The sequence below is a fragment of the Hyla sarda genome, chromosome 3, assembly GCF_029499605.1.
Source record: "Hyla sarda isolate aHylSar1 chromosome 3, aHylSar1.hap1, whole genome shotgun sequence".
Classification (NCBI taxonomy): Eukaryota; Metazoa; Chordata; class Amphibia; order Anura; family Hylidae; genus Hyla; species Hyla sarda.
This window is the reverse complement of record NC_079191.1, coordinates 367,454,637-367,466,158: the sequence shown is the minus strand read 5'-3', so window position 1 is coordinate 367,466,158 and position 11,522 is coordinate 367,454,637. Positions and strand designations below refer to the sequence as shown.

General features: G+C 43.8%; 1 protein-coding gene across 2 annotated transcripts in view; it reads right to left on the bottom strand.

Moving 5' to 3' along the window:
* Window positions 1-608: 608 nt before the first annotated feature.
* The window catches only part of XPO1 (exportin 1), a 93,815-nt gene continuing 82,901 nt past the window's right edge, over window positions 609-11,522 (bottom strand). For both annotated transcript variants that reach the window (XM_056567744.1, XM_056567743.1), the window contains 2 exons: window positions 1,198-1,294; window positions 609-915 (listed from right to left, as the gene is read on the bottom strand). In XM_056567744.1, coding sequence (XP_056423719.1) covers window positions 769-915; window positions 1,198-1,294 — 244 coding nt within the window. In that variant the 3' untranslated portion in view covers window positions 609-768. The remainder of the gene's footprint in view (window positions 916-1,197; window positions 1,295-11,522) is intronic.

Sequence of the window (11,522 nt, the reverse complement as noted above, 5' to 3'; positions counted from 1 at the left end):
TTTTATGAGTTGTTAAAAAGATGCAAGCCTATTCTAACAGGATAAATATTTTTTTTTTTAACCATTTCACTTCTCGTTAATGAAGGCTCACAAATGAGCAACACTCCTCATTGAGGAAAACAAAAAGCTGTTGTCGACAAAGCGACAGCACACACACAAAAACAAAAAAAATGTGTAAAAATAACTAACTGTACTGTGTTCCCATACTTTCCAAAGTTGCTTTACAATGGGATGATATGCACATGATCTTGCTGCAAAAGTCTATCCAACCTGAAGTATTTTGTTTAACCCACTTCAACAAAAATAATCCTGTTAACTTTTCTGAGAATGCAGCAATGCCTAACTAGTCTCCTTTAGTTTAATGATTTCAATGGCATTCCTTCTATGCTGCAGTGCCCACTAGAGAGAAAACAAATATGGATTTTCTATAGGGGAAAAGAAACTCTTTTGCAGCAATAAACTTGTATTAAATAAATTTGACTGCCCTTAACCCCACAGCCACAAAACAGGGGGAGTAATTTTATATATAAAAAAAGCCTTAATTCTTTATGTCATGCAAACCTAAAGATGACCAAAGCTTTAAACCATGGAAGGATAATTCACAGAAAATCTGTTATACAAAAAACACATAATAAGAAAAAGGGCCACTAGGTGACATAATTTACAAATTGGCATCATTTTGGTCAACAAGAATCAAAGTGATGTTTTCCTGAACAAAACCAATGTTCAGCAGGAGGGAAAGTAACAGCATTACTTGGCTTCTAAAAACTAATCACACATTTCTTCAGGAATCTCATGTGGGTTAAGTATGCCAGGAACTGACATCTGTATTCTATGTTTCTCTTCTTGGGCTTGCCGAAGGGCAGTTTCCCTTTCTTCCAGAAAAAGGTCTGATGTATCTTCTCCAGCATACTCCTGTGTCAGAAAGCACAAGAAAAAAATTCAGGTTGTAAATAAGAATGTATCAGGATAGAATGTTACATTCAAATGATATCCCACAACATTACAGTTACTGAAGGATTTTTTTTTTTTGACTGAGTTCCAAAAGCAATCGATGGGTTCAGTGGGCAGTTCCTGACTGAACAAAACATCACACAAAGTAAAAACAAAAAAGGGACCATGTAGCAGCGGCAAGCATAGCAGATCTACTTTTATGAACTGGGAGGCATTAGTCTAAAACAATTACTGAAATCTTACCTTAATTTGTACAAGAAAGTCCCTAAGGTGTTCTTTGAATGCAGGGATATCCTGATTTAGGCTGAAGAGGCCAGTCACAAAAAGTTTAACTTGTGCACTAAAAAGATAAATCATGCATTAAATATGGGTAACAAACTAACCACTCCCTTACATATTTAGCACAAAACATTTCTTTCCACCAACAGGGCTCTCTTGCCTCCTTTATAACTCACTATTCGGTCAATTGTTTAACCCCTTAGGCTGCTTTCACACTGTGAAATAGTTCCGTTTAGGAACTTCCGCCAGAAGTTCCGTCACTATATCGGCGAAACCCGGCCGTTACAAAACATCTGACGGCCGTGACTAAATTGCATTGCAGCCTATGGGGTTTTGTAACTGCCTGTTTGCACCCGCATATGCCCGTAATTCATTAAGGGCGTTATATAGTGACGGGACATCGTGGTGGAAAAATTACTGCATATAACTTTTTCATTTTTCCGTATATAGGGCTGTATGAGGGCTCATTTTTTGCGCCGTCATCTGTACTTTTTTTAGATACCACATTTGCATATATAAAACTTAGATCATTTTTTATAACATTTTTTTTAATGAAATTACAAAAAAAGCAGGATTAGTGAACTTAAATTTTTTATGTTTATGCCATTCAACGTATGGGATCGTTAACATTATATTTTGATAGTTTGGACATCTACGCACGCGGCGATACCAAATATGTTTATTAAAAAAAAAAAATGTTTACGCTTTTTGGGGGTAAAATGGTAAAAACTGACAATTTTTATTGGGGGGGGGGGGGGGAGGGGATTTTCTCTTTTTTTTTTTAGCGGACTATCTATAGAAATCATTTGATAATACTGTGCAGTGCTATGCATAGGACACAGCACTGCTCAGTATTATCGGTGATCTTCTGCTCTGGTCTGCTCGATCGCAGACCAGAGCAGAAGACCCCGGGAGACAGCCGGAGCTAGGTAAGGGGACCTCCGGCTGCCATGCTGGATGATCGGATCCCCGCGGCAGCGCTGCGGGCGAACCGATCACCCAGAGTGCCGCAAGTGCCGTGATCTGTATTGATCACGGCATCTGAGGGGTTAATGGTGGACATCCACACGATCGCGGATGTCGGCCATTACCGGCGGGTCCCCGGCTGCTGCTAGCAGCCGGAACCTGCCGTGTATGACGCGAGCACCATTCCGATGCTCGCGGTCATACACAGGACGTAAATGTACGTCCTGGTGCGGGAAGAACCGCCAAACCAGGACGTACATTTACGTCCGTGGTCGTTAAGGGGTTAAGGACACAGCCCATTTTGGCCCTTTGCATTTTAATTTTTTCCTCCTTGCTTTCTAAAAATCTTAACTCATATTTCCGTTCAAAGACCCATACGAGGGCTTTTATATTGCGCTACTAATTGTACTTTGTAATGACCTCACTCATTTTACAATTTTGCTAATTTTGGAAAGTTTCATTTACACTTAAAAGGCTAAAAATGAAATTACAATTAAAATGATACCCATGTTTAAATGGGCCTGGACAAAGCCATGATTTTTATAAAAAAGGAAATAAAAGTTTTCTTATGAATTATATTAGAAATGTTAATGTAAGTTTACGTATCTGACAGTGCCCATTTAAATAATTTATTATTGTACTGCTTTAACAAAAAAAGCTTATTTATTTAGCTTACTTATTTAAAAAAAATGAGTATTTTAACCCATTAACGACGACGGACGTAAATGTACGTCCTGGTGAGCAGGTACTTAACGCACCAGGACATACATTTACATCCTATACGTAACCGCGAGCATCGGAGCGATGCTCTGGTCATGCGCAGCAGGCAGCCAGGGACCCATCGGTAATGGCAGATGTCCGCCATTGACCCCTCAGATGCCATGATCAATACAGATCACGGCATCTGCAGCATCACGGTCACTTAAGTGGATGATTGGATCGCACGCAGCGCTGCCAAGGTGATCCGATCATCCAGAAAGGCAGACGGAGGTCCCCAAACCTGCCTCTGCTGCCTTCCCGGCATCTTCTGCTCTGGTCTGCGATCGAGCAGTCCAGAGCAGAAGATGACCGATAATACTGATCAGTGCTATGTCCTATGCATAGCACTGAACAGCATTAGCAATCGAATGATTGCTATAAATAGTCCCCTATGGGGACTATTAGTGTAAAAATAAAATAAAAGTAAAAAATAAAATAAAAATGAAAACCCCAATAAAAATGTAAACCGTCCCATTTTCCCCATTTCACCCCCAAAAAGTGTACAAAAAATTTAAAATGTATCTACATATTTGGTATCGCCAAGTGCATAAATATCCGAACTATTAAAATAAAATGGTAATTATACCGTACGGTGAACGACGTGAGGGTAAAAAAATATATATATTCAAGTCCAAAATAGCTGCTTTTATTTTATAACATTTTATTCCCCCCCCCCCCCCAATTTTATTTTATTTTTTTACGTTTTATATAAGCAAATATGGTATCAATAAAAAGTACAGATCACGGTGCAAAAAATGAACCCTCATACCGCCGCTTATACTGAAAAAAAGTTATAGGTCTTCAAATTAGGGGGATTTTAAACATACTAATTTGGTTAAAACGTTTGCAATTTTTTTTTAAGCTCAACAGTAATAGAAAAAGTATGTTATTTTAATCGTATTGACCCAAAGAATAAAGAACACATCCTTTTTACCGTAAATTGTACGGTGTGAAAAGGAAACCTTCCAAAATTTGCGGTTTTCTTTAATTTCCCCACACAAATAGTATTTTTTGGTTGCGCCATACATTTTATGGTAAAGTGAGTGATTGCATTACAACGGACAACTGGTCGCGCAAAAAGTAAGCCCTCATACTAGTCTGTGGATGAAAATATAGAAGAGTTATGATTTTTTGAAGGCGAGGAGGAAAAAACGAAAACACATAATTTAATTGTCTGAGTCCTTAAGGCCCAAATGGGCTGAGTCCTTAAGAGTTTAAAAGTGCCCTATTTTGATATACCCTTCTCATTTTTTCCGGGGCTGTATAAATTTGAATTGGGGGAGGGGCTTTTATATATTTTTTTTACTTTATCACGGCATCTGTGGAGTTAATGGCAGACGACAGCGTGATCGTTGTTGATGTCTGCAGTTACTGGCTGGTTCCTTGCTCCTGATAGCAGCTGGGACCTGGCATACATGAAGTGAGCACTGCTCCGATGATCGTGCAATGTGCAGGATGTAAGTGTACGTCCTGGTGCGTTAAGTACCAGGACATACATTTAAGTCCTATGTCGTTAAAGGAAAACTATTGACATGTCCGATCAACACGTCAAATTTGTTTTTATTGACAGTAACACCACATGGCTACATACCACAAGATTGTGTACAAGTTATTGATCTGGGCTGCAGCTGCACTACAAGCAGAATTCAGAGTTAATTGCAGAGTACATACTGAAACAAGTTAGCCATAATCCTTGATACTCCAGAATTATCACTAAGGCACATGAAAGACAAGTAGATTTTCAGACTTAATATAAAATCTCTCTCGGAGCTTCTATTGGGGACACAGGACCATGGGTATATGCTGCTTGCCGCTGAGAGGCTGATACTAGGCAAAAAAAAAGGTTGGCTCCTCCCAGCAGGATATACCTGCCTCCTGGCTCTGAGCAACTCTGTTTAATGCCAAAGCAGAAGGATAGCGACCATAAAGGAGTAGTCCGAACAAAAACCCAAACAAAAGAAGGGGACCAAAAAAAATAAAAAAATTAAACACCCCCGCACCACCAGTGGCAGAAACTGGTAGGAAACAAACCAACCAATAGGTGGGTGCTGTGTCCCCCAATAGAAGCTCAGAGAAAGCGATTTTATGGCAAGTCAAAAATTCTACTTTTCTCGAGCGCTTCATTGGGGAACACAGGACCATGGGACGTCCTAAAGCAGTTGCTGGGGAGGGAAGACCAACATACCAGCCAGAAAAAAAACTCAGGCGGACAGCTGAACTGCTGCCTGCAAAGCCCTGCGCCCCAGGCGTGCGTTTGAGGACGCAAAGGTATGAGCACTGTAAAACTTGGCAAACGCATGCAGAGACGACCAAGTGGCCTCCTTGCAAACCTGCATAGCCAAAGCCCCATGGCTGACCACCCAGGAGGCCCCCACTGCACAGGTGGAGTAAGCAGTCACTCGGAAGGGGGGTACCTGACCCTTGCACAATATGCCTCCGAAATGGCAGAGGGTATCCACCGGGAGAGAGTGGGTTTGGAAGCCGGGAGCCCCTTGCGCCACCCATCAGGACAAAGAGTCACACCGCAGGAAGGAGGAAGTGACCAACAAATAGATCCGAACCGCCCGAACCAAGTCCAGCTTGTGAAGTTGGCGTTCCCGCAGATGAGGAGGCGATGGGAAGAAAGAAGGCAACACAATCTCCTCATTCAAGTGAAATGATGTAACAACCTTGGGCTGAAAAGAGGATACTGGCCAAAGAACCCCCTTGTCTTGGTGAAGCAAAAGAAGAGGGGAATGGCAATTCCGCCACACAGCGAATAGACGTGACTGTGACAAGGAAGGCTACCTTTCAACAAAGGAAGCAAAGGGAAACCTGACCAAGAGGCTCAAACGGAGCGCCCTGCAATGCATCCAAAATGAGGTTGAGGTACCAAGGTGCAGTAGGGGACCAGAACGGAGGGACCTCGTGTGACACGTCCTGCAAAAAAGTGCGCACATGAAGGTCGGACGCAAGAGGGCACTGGAAGAGGACAGAAAGCGCCGAAACCTGCCCCTTGATGGAACTGAGGGCAAGGAGAGAGAAAGAGCCTCACACCAGCAGAAATAGGCCCAACAGGTACGGTGGTAAATCATCGCTTCCGAGCACGGAGCATGGTCCGGTTCACACGGGTAGAGAATCCCTGTGCCCTCAAAACAGTGGTTTTAACTGCCACGCCATCAAATGCAGCGGAAGAGAATTGGGTTTGCAGAGGGGTCCTTGGGAGAGCAGGACGGGACGATCCGTAAGACTGAAGGGAATGTCTGCCACGAGAGTGACCACGTCCATGTACCATACGCGACGAGGCCAATCCGGGGCCACCAGAATCGCCGAGACATCCTCCGCCTTGAGCTTCCGGTCGACCCTGGGAAGAAATGGAAGCGGAAGAAAAAGAGGTGGGGAGAGCAAAGAGGGTCCAAGGAACCACGAGAGCATCTACCGCCTGTGCCAGAGGATCCTTTGACCTGGAGACGAAGCGAGGAACTTTCCTGTTCTGCATTACGCGAAGATATCCACATCTGGAGTTCCCCAGAGGTGACAGATTTGAGCGAAGAGCTCCGGGTGGAACCACTCGCCAGAGTCGGCGGTGGAGCATCCCAGAAAGTCTGCCTCCCAATTGTCGATCCTGGGAATGTGAACCACCGATATGGCTGGAATTTGAAGAAGGCACAGGAAGATCGCACGGAGTTCCAGGACGTTCATGGGGAGACCAGACTCCGACGGGGTCCAACGGCCCTGAACAGTTTTGTCCCAGGCCCATGGTGCAGAGACAAGGGGGATTTGTCCCACAGAGAGGATGGCCCACTGGAGAGGAAGGCACCTGAAATTGGGCAAAGGGGACTGCCCCCATGGAAGCTACCATCTTGCCCAGAACAGACATGCAGGCACGGACGGGAATCAGACCCGGCCTCCAAAGAATTTGTCCGTGTGTGTATTCTTATGACGTTCCGTGTCCAGTCTGTCAATCCCAGAGAAATTTAAGCTGTGTAGTTACCATAGGAAGAGTGGGGGTGACTGGGGACAGCCAGTTGGCAAAGTTGCATCTAAGCACAACCAGATGTTGATAATTTTAACTCCTTAATGACGCAGGACATATATTTTTTAAGTCCTGCACCGGCTCCCGCGATATAACACGAGGTCACGCGGTGACCCCGCGTCATATTGGGTTGGTCCCGGCGGCCATTGACGGCTAAGACCCGCAGCTGATACAGGACATCACCGATCGCGGTGATGCCCGGTATTAACCCTACAGACGTGGCGATCAAAGTTGACTGCAGTGTCTGAAGTGAAACCGAAAGCATCCCGGCAGCTCAGTCGGGCTGTTCGGGACCGCCGTGGTGAAATCGCGGCATCCCAAACAGCTTGCCGGACACCATCTGCCTCCTGCGTGTCTGATCGCCGAATAACTGATCCAGGCAGGAGCAGTTGAGCGGCGATAACACTTATCAGTGCCATGTTGATGCATGGCAGTGAATAGTGTAGGGAGTCAGTGTGCGCACAAAAAAAAAAAAAATAAATAAAAAAATAAAAAAAGGGTTAAATGTGATTTAACCCCCTTCCCTAATAAAAGTCAGAATCACCCCCCCCCCCTTTTCCCATAAAAAAATTAAACAAAACAACTATGTAAATAAAGATAAGTGTATAAAAAGATATAGTTAATTAAACCACAAGGTCAATAGCATACATGTAAAAAAAATTCCAAAGTCCAAAATAGCGTATTTATCACTTTTTATACCATTAAAAAATGAATAAAAAGTGATCAAAATCAAAAATTGTACTGATAAAAGATCACTGTGCAAAAAATGAGCCCTCATACATCCCCATATGCGGAATAATAAAATAAAAAAAATTATAAGGGTCAGAAGGGGACATTTTTTTTTTATGAATACATTTTCCTGAATGTAGTCATGAGTCCGCTCCCGATCTATAACGCGGGGCTACGGCGTCATAGCAGGTCGGGCCTGGCCTGGCCTGGCCTCTAACAACGGCCGGGACCCGTGGCTAATAGCGCGCGGCACTGATCGCGGTGCCGCTTGCTATTAAAGTTGAACGCCTCGTCTAAAGTGAAAGTAAAACCATGCCGGATAGCTCAGGGAGCTGTTAGGGATCGCCGCGGTATCCCGAACAGCTGCAGGACACAAGGAGGGTCTCCTACCTTGCCTCCTGGTGTCCGATCTCCGAATGACTGCTCAGTGCCTGAGATCCAGGCATGAGCAGTCAAGCGGCAGAATCATTGATCAATGCTTTCCTATGAGAAAGCATTGAACAATGTAAGAGATCAGTGTGTGAAGTGTTATAAAAAAGTGAATAAAGATCATTTAACCCCTTCCCTATGAAAAGTTTGAATGACCCCCCTTTTCCCATTTAAAAAAACAAAAACAGTGTAAATAAAAATATGTGGTATTCCCGCGTGCTTAAATGTCCGAACTATGATAATATATCGTTAATTAAACCGCACGGACAATGGCGTACGTGCAAAAAAAATTCCTAAATCCAAAATAGTGTATTTTTGGTCACTTTTTATATCATGCAATAATGAATAAAAAGCGATCAATGAGTCCAATCAATACAAAAATGGTACCACTAAAAACTTCAGATCACGGCGCAAAAAATGAGCCCTCATACCTCCCCATACACGTAAAAATAAAAAAAAAAGTTATAGGGGTCAGAAGATGATCATTTTAAACGTATACATTTTCCTGCATGTAGTTATGATTTTTTCCAGAAGTACGACAAAATCAAACCTACATAAGTAGGGGATCATTTTAACCGTATGGACCTACAGAATAATAAAGGTGTCATTTTTACCGAAAAATGCACTGCGTGTAACAAAAGTTACACTATGGCGTTTTTTCTCTTCAATTTTGTCGCACAATGATTTTTTTTCGTTTCGCCGTGGATTTTTGGGTAAAATGCGAAGTATAATTGGTGGTGCAAAAAATAAGCCATAATATGGATTTTTAGGTGGAAAATTTAAAGGGTTAAGATTTTTAAAAGGTGAGGAAAAATGAAAATGCAAAAACTGAAAAACGCTGAGTCCTTAACCCCTTAAGGACCAAGGGCGTACAGGTACGCCTTTGCTCCCTGGTACTTAAGGACCAAGGGCGTACCTGTACGCCCGTGGGAATTTCGGTCCCCGCCGCGCGCCGGGTGGGGACCAGGCCGGGGTGACTGCTGATATCTATCAGCAGGCACCCCGCGCAAATGCCCAGGGGGGTCATTAGACCCCCCCATGTCAGCGCAAATCGCAAGTTAATTCACACTTGCGATTTGCACCGGGTCATTACGGGTCTATGGTGACCCGGAATAGAAGGGGGATCGCGGGTGTCCTAGACACCCACGATCCCCCTGTAGCAATAGGAGTGAGGTGGCAGGGTTGCCACCCCTCCTATCTCTGCTATTGGTGGTCTAGACACGACCACCAATAGCAGATCGGGGGCGGAGGGGTTTACTTTCGGGGAAACCGACAGGGACCGGCGTCGAAGATCCACTTACCCATAGGCGACGGCAGCGGGCGACGATCGGCGTAAGAGGACCGCGACGCAGCTCTCTGGATCCGACGGAAGACGGTGAGTTTCTTAGCAACATCTGGAGGGCTACAGTCTGAGACCACTATAGTGGTCTCTAAACTGTAACCCTCCAGATGTTGCAAAACTACAACTCCCAGCATGCCCAGAGAGCTTTTTAGGCTTGCTGGGAGTTGCAGTTTTGCAACAGCTGGAGGTCTACAGTTTGAGACCACTGCAAAGTGATCTCTATACTGTGCACCTCCAGATCTTGCAAAACTACAACTGATAGCATGCCCACACAGCAGTTTGTTGTCTAAGCATGCTGGGAGTTGTAGTTTTGCAACATCTGGAGGTCCACAGTTTGGAGACCACTGTGCAGTGGTCTCTAAACTATAGCTTTCCAGATGTTGCAAAACTGCAACTCCCAGCATGCCTAAACAGCAAACAGCTGTCTCTGCATGCTGGGAGTTGTAGTTGCGATCCCTCCAGCTGTTTCATAACTACATCTCCCAGCATGCCTTTAGGTAAATACTGAGTTAGGTAACAGAACCTAACTGAAGGTTTTCCAACCAGTGTGCCTCCAGCTGTTGCAAAAGTACAACTCCCAGCATGCACGGTATGTCAGTACATGCTGGGAGTTGTACTTTTGAAAAAGCTGGAGTTTTTTTTTCCTTTTACCCCTTATGAAAAAGAAAAGTTGGGGTCTACACCAGCCTGTTAGTGTAAAAAAAATTTTTTTTTTTACACTAACATGCTGGTGTTGTCCTTTATTTTTTATTTTCACGGGCGGTAAAAGGAAAAAAAAAGACCCCCAAAATTTGTAACGCAATTTCTCCTGAGTATGGAAATACCCCATATGTGGGCGTAAAATGCTCTGCGGACGCACAACAAGGCTCAGGAGTGAGAGCGCACCATGTACATTTGAGGCCTAAATTGGTGATTTGCACAGGGGTGGCTGATTTTACAGAGGTTCTGACATAAACCCCAAAAAGTAAATACCCACATGTGACCCCATTTTGGGAACGACACCCCCCACGGAACGTAACCATGGGTATAGTAAGCCTGAACACCCCACAGGTGTTTGACAAATTTTCATTAAAGTTGGATGGGAAAATGAAAAAAAAAAAAAAATTCTCACTAAAATGCTGGTATCACCCTAAATTTTTCATTTTCACAAGAAAAAAAAAAAAAAAAAAAAAAAATTTGTAACCGAATTTCTTCTGAGTAAGAGCATACCCCATATGTGGATGTAAAGTGCTCTATGGGTGCACTACAATGCTCAGAAGAGAAGGAGCGCCATTGGGATTTTGAAGAGAAAATTTGTCCGGAATTGATTGGCACTTGTGTTTACAAAGCCCCCATGGTACCAGAACAATGGACCCCCCCCATATGTGACCCATTCTGGAAACTACACCCCTCATGTAATGTAATAAGGGGTACAGTGAGCATATACGCCCCACAGGTGTCTGACAGATTTTTGGAACAGTGATCCGTGAAAATGAAAAATTTAATTTTCCATTTGTACAGCCCACTGTTCCAAAGATCTGTCAAACGCCAGTGGGGTGTAAATGCTCACTGCACCACTTATTAAATTCTGTGAGGGGTGTAGTTTCCAAAATAGGGTCACATGTGGGGGGGGTCCACTGTTCTGGCACCACGGGGGGCTTTGTAGATGCACATGGCCCCTGACTACCATTCCAAACGAATTCTCTTTCCAAAAGCTCAATGGTGCTCCTCCTCTTCTGAGCATTGTAGTTTGCCCGTAGTGCACTTCAGGTCCACTTATGGGGTACCTCCATACTCAGAAGAGATGGGGTTACAAATTTTGGGGGGCATTTTCTGCTATTAACCCTTGCAAAAATGTGAAATTTGGGGGGAAACACATTTTTGTGAAAACAAAAAAAAATTTTTTTTTTTTTTTACATATGCAAAAGTCGTGAAACACCTGTGGGGTATTAAGGCTCACTTTATTCCTTGTTACGTTCCCCAAGGGGTCTAGTTTCCAAAATTGTATGCCATGTGGGTTATTTTTTCTGTTCTGGCACCATAGGGGCTACCTAAATGCAACATGCCCCC